General features: G+C 46.2%; 1 protein-coding gene across 1 annotated transcript in view; it reads left to right on the plus strand.

Annotated features, from left to right (window-relative positions):
• The window catches only part of CACNA2D3 (calcium voltage-gated channel auxiliary subunit alpha2delta 3), a 791,777-nt gene that overhangs the window by 591,021 nt on the left and 177,493 nt on the right, over window positions 1-23,263 (plus strand). The window contains exon 18 of the mRNA XM_061195439.1: window positions 20,976-21,059. Within this exon, the coding sequence (XP_061051422.1) occupies window positions 20,976-21,059 (84 nt within the window). The remainder of the gene's footprint in view (window positions 1-20,975; window positions 21,060-23,263) is intronic.

Consider the following 23,263-nt stretch of genomic DNA (forward strand, 5'->3'; position numbering starts at 1 on the left):
CTTGAGGAATGCTTTTTTAGTAGTTATTAAACATCTGGAAGTTTTTTCTTGTTCTCTGCCCCTCTTTAACATTCAGGTTAAAACTATTTCAAAGCATAGTTACTTAGAGTTACTGTCTAAATTGATTCTTCTTGCACTTTATTCTTCCCATGTCTCTGAGAGCTTTATGAATTTTTCTTAAAATGTGGAGCCCCTAATATCTCTTTTTCTTTTGCCGTACAGAGCATTGAGGGAGATAAGACTAGGAAGGGACCACCTTTGCCATGATCTTATTTTCTTTGAGATTTTGGTAATCCATGTGCCCCTCGGTTTTAGAAGAAAGGGACATCTGAGTTGATTGCCTTTCCCAAGGAGGCCTGGAATGTGGGCCTAGTCAAACCACCAAGAGAACACAAAGAAGGCTCCCTTCCAGCAGCCACAGCACAGGCAAGCCTCCACAGAGGAGCCTGGGGCAGGCAAAATCTAGGACTCACTTCCACGAAACCCACGTTGACATTTGCCAAAAGCTGTTTGCTCTGTATCTTCAAGCCCAGAAGATGAGGAAGGATGCTGAAGGGTTTCTATTCTGGATGAAAATTAGCCAGTCACATGGGCCACTGGGCGTAGTGGTGGATGAGATGGAAGTTGGGAACGATGGAGAGAAATCTTCATTCCTTCCCTCAACGTTTGCTAGATGGCCACCATGTTCTAGGGCTGAGCAAGCTGCTTGGAGTGGTTGCAGAGAAGTGCCCCACCTCAGAGAGCTCAAAATCAAATAGAATGGATGCGATTTTATATGTAGGGTGTAAGAGTAACCATAGACACAACTAGGGAAGATGAATTTTGTATTTGTTATTGTTGTTGTTGGTCTTAGTCATATTTTTCACATTCGTTGATTCCTTTTTGTGTGGCAGACACTGTTCAAAGTGTTTTCAGTTCTTAAGGCTTTTAATCATTAACTAATTTAATAGCAAGCCTAGGATGCTGGAGTAGTAGAAAGGCCCAGAGGCTCAAGGGAAGGGTGTGCATGACGGCAGGCCTGGGTGGAAGGTGGGTCTAGAAGGCAGCCTGGAGTCAGATTGTAGACAACTGGGGGTGCCAGGCTGAGGAGCTGGGGTTCTCCATGAGGCAGTGCATATCCCCATGTTACAAACAGGAAGGTGAGACACCAAGTGATAAGGTGGTAAAATGACTAGAAAGAGCCAGAACCAGGAGCCCCCAGATCAGTTTGGATGTGCTAAATTCACTGTGCTACGTTGGTTGGTTCTTCAGGAAATGGGAGGCAGAGTGGCTGGAGGATGGAGTGACCGAGAAGCCTGGTCTTTGCAGCCACATGGATGAATAACAGGGTCATCATCAGGCGATTATAGTGAGAATCTGTCTAGACGAGCGCTGTCCAGGAAGAATGTAATGCAAGCCACAAACATGAGCTGCCTGTGTAAGTTAACATTTTCTAGTAGCTACATCTAAAAAGGAAATAGGTGAAATTAAGTTTAAGGCTATATTTTATTTAACCCAGTATATCCCAAATCACATTATTTTAACTTACAATCAATATAAAAATTATTAATGAGCTATTGGCCATTTTTTTCATAGTAATCTTTGAAAGCTGGCATATATTTTACACCCACAGCACATCTCAATTCCGACATTTGAGGAGCTCAAGAGCCACATGTGGCTTGAGGCTGCCCTATGGAACAAAACAAGTCTAGAGTGTAGCCAGACGTTTTGAACCAGATGTTTTAAACCCAGTCTAGAGTGTAAACAGATGGTAGCACCTCCTCTTTCCTTAAAGTGGATTAGAACAAGCTCCACCACTACCACCAGTCTTTCATCCTGGGAGTCTGTGCAAACAGTCAGGGGCTACGTAGTCTCCTCCATTGTGGCCTCCCAGGCTGTCGGGAGTTGTCTGGAATTCAAGGTCATCGAGTCGATAGTCAGGATAGATTGGCTCTGCCTGTTTCAGCCCCACGGTTTCCCACCTAACCCATGTAGATGCCCTAAACCAAACTGTGCTGCCCAGGCCAGGGGGTGGGCAGACTGAGCTGTCAGGTTATTTACATCAGAATACTCAGACACCAAACCGTTTCTGTTGTTCTGTCAAACTCAGCTTAACTCTTTAACGAGCCCAAGTTCTGCAGATAACAGTCATCTTCTCATTACAGAATTGCCCCACTCCCTCTGGAAGTTAATGTTGTTGCTTTTCCCACAGCCTGAGTTCTGCCTGATGTCACCAGCAAGTCCCTGTGTTACTCCTTGACTGTCCCCGCCCCACTCCAAATGTTGATTCTGTATCTTTGTTCTCATGGACGCCCAGGCAGTTCATTTTTCTGTGCCCTTTTGCTATTGCACATGGGTTATAGATGGACCCTGGCAGAAGGTCATTGATAACACAGATTGACACGTGAACATGCTAATAAATGTAAATATTCTTATGCCAAAGTCCTCTCATAAGGAATGAAATGGACATTCCTATGGACACGTGTAAATATGTTAAATGCTAAGCAGACAGCGCATATCAAACACCAGTTTAAATGCGAGCGTGAAAGGAAGGACCGCTATCAGAATCTTTGTTGAAGTCCACTGACTTAGTTCAAGCAATGGGCCATGTGAGGAGATTCTGTATCATTCCCAAAAAGTTCAATGTGACGTTTAAATGTGACTTTTATATCATGATGCAGGTCCTCAATCATGCAAGGACTAGCTTCTATCCCACACATCTAATCGTTTTCTTTTTTGTGTAATTTTTGGACCAGGAATGCCTCAACTAATCTTCCTTCATTTCTTCTTCCCATCCACACCCACTCATTGCAAATGCTAAGGGTTCTTTTTAGTTCAACGGGTGTGGGTGTGGCCTCCAGCACTGACTTTTTCTGGACCCCTCCCCATGCCATCCACCCTCATGTCCTATTGGTTCAAAATGCACCCCAAGTCCACTCCCCTCTGTCACTCTTGACAGGGCCTCTGTCCTGTCTTTCCTGGATGACTTCAGTTCCCTTTGAGCTCTGCTCTGGACACCTATTTTTGTACCCCCCTCACCCCATCCCCCACCCCAGCATTATTCACTCAGCAGTCAGCAGGGGCTTTCACAGGCATCACTCAGATGGTCTGGCTTCCCTTGGCATTTATAGTAAAACCCAAACTCCAGGCCATGATCCCAGCACCCTGCCAGATCTGGCTTCACCTCTCTGACCTGCCAGAGTTGTGTGGCTACCCACCATGCTCCAGGTATACTCCGGCCCTTTTGTCCATTCCTCAGAAACACCAAGCTCCTTTCTGTTCCAAATCCTTGTGCCTGCTCTTCCCTTTACCTGGAATCTTGTCCCGGATACACCTGTGACTGCCTTGTTCTCAGCTTCCATGTCTCATCTCAGATGTCACCCCCACAGAGAGGCATCCTTGCTCTCTGACCGAAGGAGCCACACATCTCCTCCATCACTCCCCATCACATCCCCTATTTTAGTTTCCTCAGGATCACTTATCACTCTTGGGAAAGGTCTGTATGTTCAGCCTCTCCTGCCCCATCCCTTGTGACTTCCTGTGACTTTGCTGCTGTATCGAGGGCGTGGTTGGTAAATATTTATTGAGTGATTTTGATGATGTTTGAAGGATGCTGGTGACTAAATATCTGGGTACCAATTTCCTACAGTAAATGAGAAGTGCAGGTGTCACATGTTTACTCATCAAACATTTACTGAGTCCTTGCTACATTGGACGCAAAACTTGAAGCTCATGTGATTGGTCAAGCCCTCCTTTCTTTCCGCCCCTGCCTCTGCCCTCCTGCTGGCCTGCAAACATTCATCAGATGTTCCTCAAGTCAGGCACTGTGCTAGCTGATGGAGACATAGAAGCAGGTAGAAGAATGTCTCTGCCCACAGGGAACTCATTGAGCAAAGCAAGAGTTCTTGATAGCGGGAGAGGCCAAGAAGAGCTATGTGCCTGCAGGGGAAGCATCTGCTTTTCTTGAGAAAGGGTGCCCTGAGATGCTGGAGGGCTTCCCAGAGGAGGTGATATGCACACCAACTGCATCCACAGTCCACTTTGGAGGCCATTTCTTCCTACTCAGTGGGGGGTCCCACACGCTTCCCGGGATCTCTGTCCTCAGGCTGGACCAGGCACGACTTTTCTCTCTGGTCTCAGAACCATGCATTATGCTGGCCCCAGCCTGTCGTGGTATAGTGGGTAGGGACCTAGCCTCATTTATAGTCCTTTCTATGGCTCCCAAAGGCAGGAATCCCATCTCAGCCCACTCTCTGTTCAGACTGCTGTGAACTGAACGAGACCGGCCAGTAGGTGGCGCGCGGGCACCGCAATGTGCCTGGTCCCTGAGCACATTCTCAAAACACAGCCCAGGAGACTCCTCTTAACGCCAGGTCTGAATCCATCCCATTTAGTTTAAAAGAAAGAATGAACAGATGCTTAGTAAGTGTGTCTGCTCAGAGGAGTGTGTGCTCGGAGAAAAAATAAACAAGACTGCGTGACCCCCACGTAGCGAGCCTGTTCTTTTTGAAATACATCATTTGGCAAAGGAGAAAACAGAGCCTTGCGTGCTTTCCACTTGATGAAATTGTTGAGGGCAACGGTTGGAACTGCCTGGGTCTGGACACTTGATTGGAAGCATTGCAGCCCTGAGCAGGGAATGCTTACACCTCGTGAGCTTCAGAATTAAGCAGATTAGAGGGGTGCCTGGCTTTCTGTTCTGCAAACCTCAAGAACTCAACAACCTCTTGGTCCCCAAGTTCTGTGGCTGGGTGTGTACATGGACACATAGGGCATAGATGGGGTTTAGCAGAGAGGGGACTAACAGTGACAATGCAGTTGTTACTTAGAGTGTCAAGAACCAGGGTCTGTGCCTACCCCCTTTGTATGTTTTGCCTCTTTAAGTCCTCACAGCATCCTGTGCATTAGCGCTTATTTTAGAGAGATTAACTGATGCCTAGGCCAAGGACTCTGTCAGTCAGAAAGCAAATTTGGCTCAATCTTCACAGAAAAAAAAAGACAACTATGAACAGTGTCATTTTTCATAAAGTTAAACCTATTCAATTGAACAAACTTCCTTAATTTGAAGCAGTGTTATAAGGTTCTTTTATAAAATGAGAGTTGGGCTAGAGGACTTCCCTTGGCTCCTGTGGACAGTTTTCCTTTTTGCCTCTGCTCTCTGCCCCCGCACACCACCTGCATGGCACTCAGGGTGGCTCCTTTGCTCTCGGCTATGGATGGAGTTTAGCTAGTGGGGGGACACACACTCAGAAGAAATGGAGAGAGGGGAGTGGGGTGGGGTTGTATATTCAGCCCTGTGTCCTCTGGGACTGGCTGCACCCAATCTAAAGCCACGTTAGCCTCCTTTTCTCTGTGGGCTCCTGTGACTGCTCCTTCCTCTGTCTCTTCATGCAGAGTGGAAGAGAAGGTCCTCACTGCTTCTGGCTTCAGGATACTGCACCATTTCTTATAGTTTCCTACACCCTACCCCACTGTTCCAATAGCCTCTTTATTAAACCTTCCTTAATTAGCCAGCTTGACTATGCCATGTGCTTCCTGCTGGGTCCCTGACTGATACGAAGGTAAGAATACATGGAAGGTTTGTTCTTCTCAAGTCCTTAGTATGCCAATAAAGAAAGGAAAAAGAAGAAAGGAAAGAGGAAGAATTAAAAGAAAAGGAAAGAGAGAGGAAGGAAGGAAGGAAATAAGGAAGGAAAAGAAAAGAGCAAAAGGCCCTCTATCAGGTCCTTTATTTATTTGTTCATTCATATTAATTAATTCGTTAATCTCTCATTGTGGTAGGAGCAGAGAGCTTCCATATACACTTCTAGTAAATTCCTCTTTTACTCAAGTGATACAGAATTGGTATCCGTTGCTTACAACCAGAGCAGCCTGGTTGATATAGTTGTGAAATCCCCAAGTCTGGGAACCATTGCTGGGTGTGGCTCTGACCCCTGCTGTCTACTGCCTCCCTCTCTCCCACTCCCACCCTGCAAAACTTTCCTCTCCACACCACCCTACCCCTTCATCCCACCAGGCTTCTTGCACAGGCCTTTGAGTTTAGGCTCCACACGACATTATAGAAATCCCTTGACACATCTGTCCCCTCACTGCACTGCAAGCAACCTGAAGACACTAATCAGATAGCATTTTATTCACCCTTGCATATCCAGGGCCTGGAGAGATACCTAGCAGATGAAGTGGAATAATAAATAAACGGGAGAGAAGGCCCATGTATAGGAGATTGATTACACAATGACACAGTATATTATTAAGTACCAGGGTGGGAATACTGACAAGAAGGAGAATTTATAAAAGGACTTGGTGTCTAGCTGTGGAAGGGGCGGCTAGAGAAGTCTGCAGGGAGTTAGTCTGCATCCTGTAAGCTTCAGTTCACAGTTGGTGATCCAGTCCGGCACATTAGGGAGCAACCAAAGGCTCTTCAGACACCTAGATGTGTAGCTTGCTCCTCCTTGTGTTGCTGTAGCCCACCTTCCCTCCGACTGCTCCTTCCCTCATCTGGCATGTATTTATCGAACACCTCTCCTGTGCCAGGCACTCTTTTAGATGCTGGGGATCAAGTAATAAGACAGACATAATTCCTCCTTCATTTGGTCATGGAGAAGATATGTCTTTTTTAATCTCATAAGTAAGCAAATAAAAAGTATTACACATTTTGGATAACCTCTCCAAAGGAAACAAAGACCTGAGAAAAAAAAGTAGGGACATGCCCTACCTTTATTTGGATGGTCAAGGAGAACCCTTGTTAGGGATGACATTTTAAGCTGAGCCTTGTAGCCCTGAGGGGGAGAAGAAATTGCTGTGCCAAGAGAGTGGAGACTAATTCAGGCTGAGGGAACCGAGTATGCAAAGAGCCTGAGGCATGGGGAGATTTAAGATGTTGTGTATGCAATCTGGGTAGATTTAGGACAGACTTCCAAAGGACAAGGGAAAGTGCCGTGAGGTTTTATTGATAAATTCCTATTGGAGAACATGCTTAGTGGAGTAGTTCTGTGGATGCCCCACCCATGTCCCCTCGGCCCTCACCTCCGTGGGGGCCAGCCTAGCTTGCGGCTGCCAAAACCCTAGTGAAGACTTTCTCTGACTTCTGGAGTTCACTCCTCTCCTGCATGCAGCCGACGAGATGTGCCAGGGAATTAGCATCCTTCCACCAAAGACTGGTGAGCACTCCCACCTCCCAGGTGGGCTCCACACCTGTACCACACTCCTACTCCACACTGGCTCCCAGACCCCTGCAGTGGGATTCAGCTTGGGGTGCCCACAGCGCTAACATGCTCGATGATGCAACTTGTGTTGGCTGCCTGCCCATCATCTCTGTCTCTGAGTCACTTTGCCATGTCTCTACAGGCATTTCCTGGGAACCCATCCCAAGTAAAAACCTTGCCCTTGAATCCTGGTCTTAGGGTCTGCTTCAGAGGGGACTCAAGCCAAGACACCAGTGGACTGATATGTCTCTGCAAAAATTGATTGCTCTAGACTAGAGCTTCAAATACAGTTCTGTGTGCGTACATACCTTAGCTTTAAAGTGACGGTGTCAGGCACATTTCCCATTTCTATTTCAGGGCGCTGCATGTGTATTCACCTCACATTGGCCTGCTTGCGCTGAGAAGCACCAGGGAGTGTTAGCTTTATGCTGTTAATAATGGAGAAGGCACTTTAAGGAAATATGGTTTAGAGATAGGATTCTCTGCTGCTTTATTGTTTGGCAAAAGGATTTGATGAGGACAAAGCTTTTCTTTTCACTGGACACACTCTGACCTTTGTTTTACTAGATTAATTTCATATCTAGAGTGCCCCATCTTGGATGATGAATTAGCAATAAAAGGCTCATCAAAATGTAATTACAGGCAATGTGTTGAATAATGATCTGTTAAAAATTCCTATAGATTTGTCTGCACCTCCTTCCCCTTGTGGGGGAAATGAGCCTCAGCTGCTAGCTACTAGCCTGGGCTCAGGAATGCAAAGCCTAGCCACATTGTGAGACTGAGATGCGAGAGCTGGCTTCCATCATTGTCCAATGTCATCTAATTGATCAATTGCTTTTCTCCATGTGATGCACATCTTTATATAATTTAAAGGACCATCTCAACGGGGGTAGGAATACACAGGAAGTAGACGCTCAAGGCAAAGTGAAAACCTCACCTCCTCCATCTGCAGCAGCCTGTTGTAGGGAGAGTTATTAATTAAAATGTTAACTGCCCAGACAATAGCAGGCAGACCAGCATGAAGAATGCTGGGAAGCAAGCATTAAAGCTTTCATAACTATGAATTCCAGGAAAGGTTGTTCCTCCTTAAAATAGGAAAACAGAGCCATCTTCATCTAAGAAGAGGCCAGACTGGCCTGTGAGACTGAGGTTAGGTTTCCTCGAGGAGGAGCTGGACTTGTTTCTCTCCAGAGAGTTGGGAGAAATCTAGCCTCACCCTCAGTGTATTGAGGACCCCTGTAAAACCTACAGCTGGGGCTGACAGCAGAATATTCAAATGATTCAACAGTGTAAACGCCCACCCTCATTTGAATAACTGAAGAATTCAGTCATTTGAATGCCAATGATGATTCCTCTGTGAGTTTACATTTTAGAAAGACAGTGCATCTGAATCCCCATGAGAGCATTAAATTGCTATCTAATTAGCAGTCCCAAATTATATATATTTAAGAGATAATTAAAGATTTGAAGGCTGTTGGAATAACTGGTTATACATTTAAATGAATCACTAGAAATTTGTTAGTAATGTGTGGAGTTTTCTTTTATTTTTTGCTTCCCTCTTTGAAGTTCAATAGACCCAACCTCGAGGGGTTAAGTCTGGTAGCGGTAAGATAAAGGCAGATGTTTTTAATTATTGCAACTCAAACCTCCAAATAATTATAAGCAGCTGTCATTTTTACATAATCCTAAATGATAAGACGCAAAGAATGCAAATAAAAAGGTTGAGAACGTGGGCTTTAGGGCACAATCTTTTAATCCCCACCACACCCCTGAACTGACCGTTGCCCTTCATTAAGGAGGTGCCCAAACCACTATGATCTTCACTCAACTTTTGTAATCAGGTGACAGGCCACATGTATTTCTGAACACCTCCCAGGTGCCATTTCCACATTATCCATGGATATTTCATAGCAAAGGGAATCACGAATGGATTTGGGATATTGAGGCCAGAAAGCAGTTTGCCTAAGCCAGGCAGGGCTTTTGCTGAAAGCTTTTCTCAGCCTCACTTGCCCCTTTCTCTTTGGGACAGGACCCGGGTGACCACCCTCCCCCCCCGCCCCCCCAGTAGCTGGCATTTCTTTGGTTTGTGGCTGGGGATTTCATAGGATGGAGTGCTTTTGTGCCCCAGCTGGCCAGGGCCAGAAATCCCAAATGACAGGCTGGCCTGCGAGCCTCACCCCAGGGATCTCTGGGTTCAGGTCTGAAATTCGATGCTTTGTGTGCCTGTCTCTCCCTGGAAGGACTGAGACCACCTGAGGAGCAAGTCAAGGGGCATTTATCATTGTCACAATGGCCTCTTTTTGGACCCAATGACTACAAAACCAAAGTCCCACAGATAAATGCACGCAATTCACCCCATGCAGAGTGGTGGCCAGACTCTGCAGGAAACAAATCTAGAACATCATCTAAAAGGAACACACATACACACATACAGACACTCCAAATTAAATCAAAAGCCCAAGAACCCTTCTGCTAAGGAATGCTCAAGGCAGATGTAAGTAGACAAGGACCCTGCTTGGCAGAAATGTGCCCAAGTAGAAAGACGTGCCCAGTGAGCTAAGCTTAATTTCTTGGGATTGGGAAGGATAAACAGAGGAAAGAGGAGAAAAAATCCTGTGGAGAGTATCTGGGACATTCAGAAGCTGACAGGCATCAAGGGGTGCTGTTACCTCTCCCCAGTGAAGAAACGTAAGGATTTCAGAAATGTATCCTGGGTAGTAGAATCAGTTAAAATTTTCTAATTCTCCCAGATGCCTGCTTCTCCCCCCACTCTCCCCCAAAAAGCCTCCTCTGGAGTTTCTAAGTCTCTAGCTACACTCCAGGAAGAGGGTTTACGTGTGACTGGGACAGGTAAAGACATTTGTCTGACTCCCAGTACAGCAGCAGGTTTGAGAGTGCTATGGGTTGGATGCCCTTAACTGATGCCTATTTCATCCAGGTTCAAATATAAGTATAAATAGTACATTCATATATATTTCATGGAAAGATTCCTTTGAGAGTTAATAATTTGAAACTCAGCTCTGCTCAAGGTGGAAGTCTAGGCAGCTGGTTGATGATGACTACAGGTCACTTTGCCATGATCCCCTTGCTGTGTCCTTGAAGGGCACATCTTAGGCAGGCACCGGGCAGCAAACTCAGGTCCACCTACGGGAGGTTCACCAGTACATGTTTCTCCATGGAGCAGAACAGTCTCTGAGGCCACATGTCTAGGGTCACCCTCAGCTCTGCTACTATCAGCTGTGTGACCTTGGACAAGTTACTCAACCTCCTTCTAGTCAGTTTCCTCCACTGAAAAATGAGGACAAAAATAGTGCCTACTGCGTGGGATTGTTATGAGGATTAAGTGGGTTCATGTTCACGAAATGCCTAGAATAGGCCAGGCGTGTGATTGGTGTTATAACGTGTACTTATTAAGTAAGGACCCATCCTAATTTGTTCATTCACTCTGTTTACTCATTCATCAAATATTCATGAAGAAACTACTCTTTGCCAGGCACTCTCTTGGCAATGTAGGTTCAATGCTGATCAAGAAGTAGCCTCTTTCCCAAAGGTGCTTGGGACATAGTGGAGGAGATGGGCAAGGAAGCAATGACTTTGCAGTACTGTGTGTTAGTCATGGAGATAGAGCTACCACGGGACGCTGAAGAGGATACAGGAAGGACCTGAACTGACTGGGGACAGGCCAGTGCAGACTTCCCAGAGAAGCTGATGTCTTGGCTGAGTGCTGAGTGGCCGCTTGACTCTGAGTTGGGTTGAAGGGTGTTGGGAGCAGATGGAGTGGCATGTGCAGAGACCTGATGGCAAGAATGACAATGACCCTTCTAGCAGTCAGCGCAGTCTAGCTGGGGAGTATGGGGTGAGAGGCAGGAAGTGGTGAGAGGCCAGAGCAGCAAGCAGAGGCAGGGTGATGGGGATTTGTGGCATTCGGGAACATTGGACATCATCCTATGAGAAGTAACAGGGATTTCAGACTGAGTGGTGATGTGTAATCTGAGTAGGGTTGCAGAAGAATCCCCCTGGCTGGACTTGGGAAAATGGATTGGAGGGTGGAGTCCAGGCATGGGTGCTTAGGAGACATGCGGCCTCATCAACACCAGTATCATGGTGGCCAACACTAAGCTGATGGCAAGAGGGATGGAGAGATGCAATTCAATTCTAGGAGACACTTAGTAGAAGCAATGAATGTGATAGTTTGATGAGCCTGGCTACTTTGCCTGGCCCACTGGCCTCTTTCTTTATTATACTCACCTGTTCCAGCCTTTGCCCATATCTCCATTGTCACAGGCAAATATAAGAGAACTCAGTCAGCCTTGCAGGGGACCTTTGGTTTTCCTATAAGTTATGAATGATATCAGAAGTCTCTTGGGCTTATTCAGACCAGCATGCATTCAGAAACACTTTTTTAAAGATATATCAGTAGAATTGAGAATCATATATTAAAAAAATCAAAACTAAACATTTTGCCCAGTCACCAGTCCAGAGGTCTGGATGGACCAATGGTTGATGTGACCATTGTGTTTGGTGGTCAGGACATGGCTAGAGCAGAGATCAGGTCAATGGGAAAAATAGCCACATGCATGTTTATGCTGCAAAGCCCTGTGTCCTTAGGGGAGTGGAGAATGAGGGCTACCTTGAGTAAGAAGGGAAAGAGACTCTAGCTGGGAGGATCAGAGAAACTTCCATGGAAGAGGTGGCCACAAAGATGGATCTCTACATGTCTTTTCCTCCTTCACAAGTATCTTTAAAAATTTTATCAGGAAAAAAGCAAAACAAAATAAAGCTATCCTGCCAAGCAGCTCCCAAAATTGCACACATACACTCATGCATGCACGGGTGATGAAGGCTCAGCAGTGTGATGCAGGATGATACCATTACTGGCATAAGGCATACACCTGAGTCTAGGGTTATGGCAGCTGGCTTGGAAGGAATGGTTCCTTTCCTTCTTTTCTGCATCCCTCTATTTACTTCACTTGCAAAATCATTGCCAGCTTCCTGCCCTTCATGTCCGTAAGCACAAGGACCTTGAAGTTGAGAGATCTCTCTGTTCCGACTGCCATCCCTCCAACGAGGGATGAGACTAGAGTCCTTTTCCCAGTGATTGAGCTGGGCAGAGGCACTGGGAATGTTACTGAGGGCAGGAGAAAAGCCAGCGCCACAGAGAACTCACCCTACAGTGAATAGTTAGCTGCAGCATCATTTGAAGGCTGACACATTACTGTGTTACAGTGCAGGTTGATACTAATTTGTGATTTTACTTGAGTGAATAAGGAAATTCATTGTCTTTGCCATTTCAAAACTGGAATCAGGGCTTCCCTGGCGGCGCAGTGGTTGAGAGTCTGCCTGCCAATGCAGGCGACACGGGTTCGAGCCCTGCTCTGGGAAGATCCCACATGCCGCAAAGCAGCTAGGCCCGTGAGCCACAATTACTGAGCCTGCGCGTCTGGAGCCTGTGCTCCACAACAAGAGAGGCCACAATAGTGAGAGGCCCGCGCACTGCGATGAAGAGTGGCCCCCGCTTGCCACAACTAGAGAAAGCCCTCGCACAGAAACGAAGACCCAACACAGCCATAAATAAATAAATAAATAAATAAAAATTAAAAAAAAAAAAAAACTGGAATCAATTTGTGGTGCCTAATTGTACCCCGTGTTCAAAATGGTCTGACAGGTTCCACATACCCAAGGGTCTTTTGATATATAATTAACTTCTCAAAGGAATAATACCAGATAAAGTTCTGTAAATGCAAAAAAAAAAAAAAAAAAGTGGCTTGTCAAAGGTCACAGACATACTCTCAAATTATAAAGGTCCTCTTTTTACCCTAGATATTATCTCCTAATGACTCAAGTGGTCTCTGAAATCTTTCTGTCAAATCAGCTTTGGAACATGGCACATTTCCATGCTAAAGAATTTGATGCAACTTTTTGAAACTTTGAAATTCATTCTGAATGCTGTCTTGCGTCTAACCCTTGCCCAGGAAGCTTTGAAGAGCATTCTGTCTCAAAAGTGTTCTAACCTATTAGAGTAGCTGTCTCCCAGGCGCCCACATGCATTTTTATTTTGTATGTAGCCTTCATGTACCCTCTTCTTTCTTCTCTGTGGAGAGGCGGTCTTTCCTTAGCATCACTCTTGTACCTGAGTCAGCAGGTCTGAAGGTGCCTCTCTCCTGTCCCATCAGAGTCCCCGTCCCCTGTCCCTTTGCTAGTGCAGCAAGTTCTTCCCAGCCCAGTCACTCAGCGTGATGTTCATGTTTATGACTAGCTTGCTATTACAAGACAGACTGGCTTTTTGAGGAGAATTTAAATCCAACCTCTGTGTAGTAAACCACATTTGACCTGCAAAAACGATGGTGGTGGGGCTGGCCACCTCCTCCCCACTCACAGCGTGTGTGACTCATTTCCAGCGACTCAGAGGACACTGTTTAAGATAAAGGTCATTCGGATTTTCAAAGTGGCCAGTTAATTGTTGTTTTAAAAAAAAACCCACCAGAGCTGTTATAGTTTTACAGCAATCAAAAGGATTTTGTAATCACACTAGGAGAGCATGTAGAACTTTTCGTCTTCGAGACACTTAAAAACATTCATTAATAAGAGCACAGTGCCTTTTAGAAAAAGGGAAAAGCTTGTTGTCTCGGCATGCCCTTGTTGCCTCTCTCCCACCTTCTGACTGCCTTTATACACACCCTCGTGGCCCTGTTTCCCTCTGGTGTATCTGGGCGTCTCATCTTCCCATGAACGCAAAGGATTTCAGCTCTGAATACAGATTCATCAGAATTTCTCTCCTGCCATAGTGCCTATGACATCCAACCATGTGCTTATCTGAGCTGTGGTGGGGTCACACAACCAGAGGGTCACACTTTTGCTGGAAATCCTTTATCAGTGATACCATCAGGTACTACCAGGCTTCTCTGAGGCCTTGAGTTGGATGTTGGTTACTGGGCATCGTGTAAATACGATATTGTATGTTAGACATGTGGCATGATCCTTAGCTTACTGTACTCACTCAGTATTGTACTTGTTCTTAACCTGAAGCTGATTCTTGCACCCCTGGCCATCAAGGTTAGTTTCAAGGCAGCCCCAGTGAGTTGGCTGTTAACAGAGACATGAATGGCTGGTGGGATTTGGTTTCCAAGGCGGTTCTGCCACCATTAACATGCTGGCTACTTGAAGTGCTATCAGCGATTGCCCTGAGTTAGTGAATTATGAGAAGGGACCAGCTAAGGGAGGCAGTGCAGAGGGTGGTGAAGACTGGAGGCTCAGAAAGCAGGCAGAAGGAAGGAATCAGACTCCAGTGCCTGCTAGCCATGCCACTGTGTGACCGACATCCCTGGGTTCTGCGTCTTTCCCGTCTGTGAAGAAATACTCCTCTCTTGGAGTTGTGAGAATTGCAGGAGATACACACACAGCGCTTAGCACCGTGCCTGGCACAAGAAATACCCTCTTCAAGAAGAATGATAGGGAGTTGAGGGGGAAGCTAGCCAGCAGAAAAAAAACAAATTTGCTTTTTTTTTTTTTAAAGCAGTCAGTTGGAAAGCAGAACAGATTGGTTGCTACATTTTATAAATTCCTTGCTGGAGAAACAATGAGCTTAGAAAACTGAAAACAGTAACCGCTTCAAAATACTTGCCCTTTGGGAAAGATAGCAGAATGTCGGGTGGCGATCCCTGGGTTGTGGTAGCGAGGGCAATATTTTTTCCATTTCTTGCACTTTTCATTATTTTTCAAATTTTCTAAAATGAGCAGTTGTTACATGTATAACCGGGGTGGGGAGGATCTTAAAAAACTGTAAACGCTTAAACCATTTAGACCATAGCCAGTAGAGCAGGGGCTGATACCACTGAGACTCCCTTTCCCTATGGCCATCTCCTCTGGGGCAGGACATGCTGTGACAGAGACCTTGATTTGCAAATTCTAGGGGAAGAGACCATCAGTCTGTCACAGGCCCATCTGGCCGCCTGGCCTTGGGACCACGTCCTTGTTTGAGACCCTTCCCTTTGACTTTGAGAAGAATGGGCCCCCGAGCCAAGCTGAACTGCCTCTTTGAAGGACTAGAAGTATTAATAAACAGCTGTACTGTTAAGAACCATTTTACGCCATGAACGTCGTCTCTAGGCATGAGCATGCTGTCGTGCACTGCCCTGTCTCATCAGTCGGGGCAACATCAGCGCTTGCTCGCGCTGTCTGGGTGGCAGGTTGCCCCAGCCCTGTTTGTCAGGACGTCTGCTTTGCTCAACCACTTCTGTGCCCATTTGCTCCTCGTGGCGGCCCTGTGAGCTGAGTGCTCTTACCTCCATCCTGCAGAGGAGCAAGGCAGGCTCAGAGAAGTGCAGGTGAGCCCTGGGCACACAGCCTGTAGGTATAGACCTGATTTGAACCAGAGTTTCCCTCTGGGGCCCTGGCTTTTCCCTGCTCTCCTAACTGGCCTGGTGAATCGTGATCTGAATTGGAGGGCGGAAGATGATCCTTCTCAAACAGCTTCTCCATGCTTTCCCGAGGCTCACCTGGGCCTTGCTCAAGGCCTGATAATCGGTGTCCAACAGTATTTTTGGATATGCGTATGGACAAATGATTGAATGAAAGAGTGAAGGGATGAAGAGCCCAGTGGCCATTAGGTCCTCCTCTTTTGTACATGGAGGAAAGAAGATGTGCCTCCCTTCCTTCTCCTGAAATGGCCACTTCAGCCTCTGAGACAAGAGGAGACTCGGGGCCTCGGAGGAGGTGGTGAAGGTATTCACCAGCTGAGGACCGTGACTGCCTCCCAAGAGAAACATCTGCCCAGACAAAGGCTGGCTCCCAGCCCCTGGCCACACCCCTTCTCCAGATGGCACTGGCTTTGGGCAAGGCCTCTTCCTCTCCAGTTGTGGGCCTCCCACCCCCAACTCCTTCCTTCCTGTTGGCAGCATGGAACAGCACGTACAGTTTATCAATTATTAGCACACGTAATATTTGTTTCACAGAGGCTGCATGGATGTGTGTAGCTGACTTCCTTTAGTCCTTCCCAAAGGAACACAGAGAAAGCAAAGGCATTTTTGTTTTGTTCAAACCCACATGAACATGGCCATCACCTTAGCCCATCCCATTCTGCTTCCACAATCAGTCTGTAGGTAACACAAAGGGGCACTCACATCCAGACAATTAAACACTGCCAGAAAGGTTTTGGCACTTACGGCAGACCCCCGATGGTTCTTTTGGCTCCTCAGATAGGTGTCCTTCTTGCCCCATCCTCCTAGGCCACAGGCTGGTTTGTGTGTTCACCACATCTGGCCTTTATTTGAAACTCCACCTCAAAGTATTTCATAGCACAGAATATCTTTCCTTATTAAATTCTCCCCCACATATTTTTTTCATAAAACAGGCACCAAAAACTACAAACCTACCCGTGGCTCTCAAAGTATCTGTTTATAAACCTTTGGAAACCGTTTGCAATTCGTTAATCATATTTTCAAAGGAAGTTACAGTTTATAGATACACTAACAAATGCCATATCCGATGCCTCAGCCCCAGTAACGAGATCCTCACGAAGGGGAAGAGGGAGTGGGGCTGGGGGACCTGGGATTCGTCCCAGTCCAGATCCCATGGGAGAGGGGCGATCTGACCTGGGAGTCAGAGGTTTGAGGGTTTAGTTCTTTTTCTGTCACTCTCTGACACTGTGGCCACACCTATGTCCTCCCAGGGGGAAAGCAGGTACAGAGGATAAGCCATGCTCAAACACAGTGGACTATCTTGATTAGCAGTGAGGTATTTTGCAAATCACTTGTTTCTAAATAATCATTAAAGTACCGGAGTTTGTGAATACTTCACTTAAAATGTATTTTAAAAATGGTTCATTTAAAAAGAAAAAAGTAAAGATACTAAATATATACAAGTTGGAACTCTGATGAATACTTACACTTGAAACCCAAGCCAGCTTTAAAAAAATCTTTAAAAAGGGAAGGTGGGTAATGTGGAGAGAATGTGTTGGTACGTGAAACACCCAAGGGTATAAAGATTTCAGGCACAGCTTGATCCAGGGACACACACGGTGCTTTCAGGACTCTCTTCATGTACTTTCTCTGCCTTCTCCGCACTGGTTTCATTCTCAGGAAGACTCTCTCCAAGTAGTGGCAGAGATGGCCATGAGGAGCTCAAGTTCACATCCTACTGCCTTAGTGATGCTAGTAGATGGAGAGCTACTTTTTCTGGATAAATCCAGGAAAGCATACCAGACTGAGTCTCATTTGGGTTGGTATGAGTTACGTCCCCAATCCTGAACCAATCACTGTGTCCTGGAGAGTTGTGGGTGTCCCTCACATACTCAGGTCACTGGCTTCCTTCTGAACCAGGATGGTCTTGCCTTCGCTAGAACTATATTTACTGAGTGTGGGGTCCAAGGGGATTCCCTGTAGGAAAGCCAAGGTGATTACCCTGGAAAATGTGGGGGTTGGGTAGTGGTGGTCCACAGCCCAGGTGTCTTCCGAGTGGAGGTCTAGTCTCTAGCCATCTAGTAAGTTTTCTTAATGGGAGAAAAGATTAGGTGGATTTAGGGTCTTCATGCTGGAGTTTACGCATTGTCCTTGACCTGTTTTATCTGTGCAACAGCCTACTGAGTTTTTCTTCTCTTACTCAGAGTAGTCACTCTGCAACACTACTGTTTATATTTTAAAGGAGCTCACTCATTAATAAAGACCCAAGTAGAAAGTATTTCATACCTATTTCACTGGTTAAGCAGACATCGTAGAGGGGCATTCCTAAAGTAGAGTTCCAGAGGGGGTATCCCCAGTCCCGTCTGTTTCTTTCAATACAGTTAAATTAGAGACTTACTGGAATATGGTGACTTACAGACCGATGTGCTGGGAAATCTTCCTTCCCCTCACTCTCTAATCTCTGCCAGTTTCTTGAATACCAATAGTGCAGTGTACTGAATTTCTTGAGTGGTTATTACCAACAATGAAGGAAGATATCTAGGAATGGTCAAAAGTCAAGGGATCTATCTCTGTGGATTCCACTTTTGCCACGTGTCATCTAAAAGGACTTGGGCTCTTTAGCACAGTTATGAAGTTTTCTGCCAGGAGAGTCTTGAGTCCCAACCTGATGTTTACTACAAAGTATCTTACGTACCAAGAGGAGGCATATGTGTGTGACTGTCTGGCACCATCATCTTCAGCAAACATCTTCTGCCTCCCTATGGCTTGCGCAACAGTGACCCAACAAATTATTGAATGGATCTCCTTCATGTCAAGGAAATGACATAGTAGCCAATTGTATACAATGAGCCTGTGTCTTCATCAAGAAGGTTATGACTTTTTCAGGACTCACATTAGCTACATGCATATTAAGGGTTTATTCCATGCTGTGCCGGGAATGTGTTTGCCATTTTACATACAGTACCTAGTTAATTGTCTCAACCTACCTTGACTATGGAGGTATTTCTCAATTTTGCAGTTGAGAAAAAGGAAGCTTGGAGCAGCTGGGTGCCTTGCTCAGTGTCACGTGCCCAGTAAGTGGCAGAACCACTGTGCTCTCCTCTTTTAACAAAGACAGGGGGACACCTTCTCTGAGGATGAAGGACCTTGGGGGTCTTTTTTAATTTCTTCAGCAGCGGTTGAAATGACATGAGGCTTAGCCATGAAAATTTGGTCAGGGGCTGTGGGTAGGTCGGGGTGTCCTCCTCCATACTGGCTCTGTGATCTTATTTAACTTGCTGTTTAGTTTGATATTTAACTTGCTACAGGCATCATGGGCAATAAATTGACTGTAGATAGGCAGAATTAAGAGTGATAAACCACAAACAAGTCCTTGGGAAAGAACGAAGCACCGTTTAATTGACTTTACGTATCTCCTTAGGACCTTGTGCTTGCTAGGTGTCCAATAAATGTATGTTGAATAAGTGAATAAAGGAGCATTTTGAAGTGACCAATGGAAGAACTTCCTCCAAAAGACAGTATATACGTAGCATTAGGCTATCCAAGAAACTGTGAAAGTTCTGCCTTTAATGGTCAGAAGCTGGGCCGTAGGAACTTCTGGGGTGCCTAGTGGCTCCCAGGAATGGTTCTTACCAATATGGGACTTGGGGGCCATTAGCACAGATAACAGAGGTCCAAGAATGTCCAACTCCAGCTCTTCGGGGGACAAGTGGGCTTCTCAGCATCATGTGCCCCTCCCCCATCACACCTCCTCACCTTGAGAAGAGGGTGACAACCCTGCTGACTTCTTTCCTGTCCCACAGGCTCAGCCCCAGCCTGACTCTCTCAAGGACCAAAGCTTCTATGCACAGCGAACTTTCCATAACAGGATCCAACTGTGAATCCGCTATCGTTTACAGCGGCTTCTGAGGGAACCACTTCGCTTCCCCTTCATCTGGAGTGGATCTGATGTCATAAAACTGACCGTGACTGTCTGTTAATTGGAAACCTGAGAGAAGGGAGTGGAAGGGCAGTGGACCAAGGTGGTCAGAGCCCACTGCCCCTTCAAGGCAAGGCAGCCTTCCTGAGTGGTGAGGGTGGGTGCTCTCCAAGGACATCTCAGGGTTCCTGAAATGCAGCCCTGAGGGAAGACAAGACGGCAGGAAAACCACTGGGCCCTGTTTGGCCTCACAGTGACGGGAGATCTACCCTGTCTGGCCACTCTCCCCTAGATTCCACTGGGGGCCAGTTTGGACCTGTTTGGTTCAGTACACCAGCAGTGATTTTTCTCTTTCACACCATGTGCCTTCAGCACCTGTCTCCATAGTCGCCGAGCAGTGTCCAAAATGGTAACCTGTGGATTGGGGTTCTTAAAACACCTAGAGTGATGCTGCGTCTCACTTAGAATCCTACGAATCAAATCAGAAGATGACTAATTTAGAAATAAAAGGAAAAGAGAAAAAAACTATACATACATATGTATTTTTTCCAATATGCCATCAGCCATGTCTTATGAACTGGCAAAGGGGTTGCTTATCCTGAGCCTGCAGCAGAGGGCAGACTTTCCTACATTATAAACACAGCATTAAAGGCCCTAGATACAGGAACATCCAGACGCAGGACTGTCCAGTTGATAAAATGTAGGCTTTCCAGGTGACTAACGCCAGTGATTTAGGGGGAAAAAAACTAAAACCACTTTCTCTGTTATTAATGCACTCATCAGCTTTTCCAGAGAAATGCCCTAATGGCCATTAAATCTGATAGTGATTCCCAATACCCACATGTACTCCAGGTAAAGTAGCTGGGCTTAGCTCAGCACTGCTGTGGCCAGTGTGATAGCAAGTAGAAGATTCTGTGTGTCTGTGAAATGTTACCAGTATGTTGAGCCCAAATGTGGAGATCAGTACTTTTGTTTCCTGGCCAAGGAGTATGAGGTAGGTATGAGGCAGGAGGTAGGGATGGGAGAACTATAAAACACAGAGGGATATAACTAGATTTTTTGTAAACTATGTAAGATGCCCTTTCCTGTGTCTTGAAGGGGTGGGCTTTAAAAGCGTTGGAGTCGAGGAGGAAGGTTGCATTCCACACATAGGATGTCCAAGGAGGGGAAAAGCTTTGCTTTGCATCTGGCATGTTTAGAGGTAAGGAGTCCGCTAGGTAAATTCATAGGGAGAAAAGAATTGGCTTGTATACTCCCCCTAGCTGGGAGCAAATGTTTACAGGTGACTGGGTTTGGTTTTCCTGCCATGGAAACCCCAGGACCGCCCCCGCTGCTAGGCTTCTCACCAGTACCCCCCACTCATAGTCCTCAGGCGTGAACCACGACTTCAGATGGTGAAGGTTGCCCTGGCCAGTGATCTCACGGAAATGTTTTCTTTGTTTGTCATTTGTTTTCTTTCTCTTCTCCTCCTGCCAGTATGAAGAAGGGAAGAAGCGGAGGAAACCTAACTACAGTAGTGTTGACCTTTCCGAGGTGGAGTGGGAGGACCGCGATGATGTGGTAAGTGATTTGTTTTCAAGCCTGGTGAGGAGGGAGCTCCATTGTACCCTCCTCTGTACCTGGAGGCTGCCTGGGAGCCAGCCGAGAGTCCCACCAGAGGGGCACCTGGCCGCCAGAGGGTCGCGGAGAGCACGGGCCCTTGTACCCGTTTGGAGTTTTGTAATGCTCCCACCCGTAGGTCCACTTGCAAACGGGCCAGCCACCCTGCCTGCTTTGTGCAGTCTGCTAAAACCATCCCTTTCCAGGCTCTAGTCTCTTCTGCAGCCGATTAATCCAGACTCCTCCTCAGTGCCATTAATGGGATCTGTCTCCCTCATGGGAGCCTGGCCGAGCCTCGCCGGGCAGCTGCACAGTCAGGGCCAGAATTCACCTGTCAGGGTGACAGCCCAGGGCTTGGCAGAGCCACTCTCCTCCTGCTTGGTTGGCCGCCCTGTTTCCAGGGCTGCCCCAGCCTTTCCCCTTTCCAGGCCACACTGCAGTAACACATGCTTGTTTCCTACACAGATTCAGCCTGTGGGACTGTATCAAAGGCTTTCCTTATGCCCACGACTTAGCCCCGTCAGTCTTCTTGTTCCTGCCTCAATAAATCAGATTTGTTAGACATGCCACCTTTTGTGAATGCAGGCAGACTGTCCTTAATTAAATCCTAACTTCCCAGGTGTTCCTATCTGGACACTTGCTCTTCCCTTTCTCTATGGATTCTTCATGCCCAGGCTATGTTTCTCTGCCTGCATCTCCCTGATTTGTCTGGAGTCCTTTCTTGAGCTTCATCATTGAGTCAGCAGTGTTTCTATCCCTCCCTCTGTCTTGCTTTCCAAAGGGATGTTGAGGGGAACCATTTGAAACCTGCAGGCTGGGTTCTCGTGCTTTCAGAAATATGTCTGGCATCACAGTCTTCTTGCTGCTTGCTTTTCTTCTCTTCACATCCTCTGCAACCTGGATGTCTCAGCTAGCATAAATCTCTGAGTTTTTTCCTTGCCTATAAAATGCAAGAGTCATATCTGTTTTAGAAATTTAACCTATTTCCTTCTTCATCTGGACTCAGTCTTTTTTAAACCCCGTTCGATAGAGTAACTTTGCTGTTTGATAAAAAGTTACTTCCTCATCCATTCTCTTTTCCCAGGTGCCGGTGACCTGACGTTGTGTCAGCTCAGTGACCTGGTAGAGTTTTGTATCTTCTTGTTCTTTAAACATTGTCATCAGGATTCACGTCTGGGTCTTTGAATTGTACTGCACCTAATGTACATGTCCTACCCTTTCAACCTGCTTCTACCAAGAAGCAAGCTAGCACAGTCCTGAGGAATGCAGTTCAGGTATTAGCCTGCCTGGGTTCAGACCCCACCTCTGCTATTTGCTGGCTGTTGGTCTCAGGTAAGCAATTATCTTCTCTACATCTCAATTTTGGTTTATTTCCTTTTTTTTCCTCAGTAAAATGAGTATGATGGCAATAGTACCTACCTCACAGAGCTGTTGTGACTACTAAATGTGCTACTATAGTGAAAAGTGTCAACATCAACATCGTTGCATGGACACAGTGAGCATTCTGAGTGGTAACTGTTATTAGTATTATTCTCAGCATCATCAACCCTCATTCTCATTAATGAATGTCAGTTGCTAAACTGTATCATGAAACTTTAAATGGTGCATTCCATTGTTTTCCTTTCTCTTTCCTCTTCACTTTGTCAGCTGCTTTATTTTGACTTCACTGGATCTTTTTGTTTTCTTTCCCAGAAGGTTTGAACCCCGTCATCAACATGCTTCTCCATCCTTTCATCTTTTACATTTTAATTGATATGGGAGGCAAGCTTGATGCTCATTCATACTTGGGAGTCCCTGCATCCAGGAAGCAGGCCCTCTGCTAGTTAACACTAGGCTGACACTCGCACTTCTCCTTTGCAAGTTACTTGAAGAGATTTATTACTTGGCTCATCTGTACCCCAGTTGTCTAGTCATCATCACCTGTGCCCAAGTTAATTTTCCATGAGCTGGTATCTCCTTTTACTAGCAATGATTTGACAAATGCTTTCTGTTTCCTTGCCCTTTTCTTCCTTTGTCATCGGATTCCCAGCCTGTGCCATGTTCTTTACCTTCATCTGATTCCCAGGACTGGGTTCTGAGTGTCTACCTTCAGAGTTCCCACACCTCCAGAAAGTTCATTGCTCTTATTCTTCACCTGTTGGCCTTTGGTTGTCTCTTTGGTTTCG

This window comes from Eubalaena glacialis, chromosome 7 (genome assembly GCF_028564815.1).
Source record: "Eubalaena glacialis isolate mEubGla1 chromosome 7, mEubGla1.1.hap2.+ XY, whole genome shotgun sequence".
NCBI lineage: Eukaryota > Metazoa > Chordata > Mammalia > Artiodactyla > Balaenidae > Eubalaena > Eubalaena glacialis.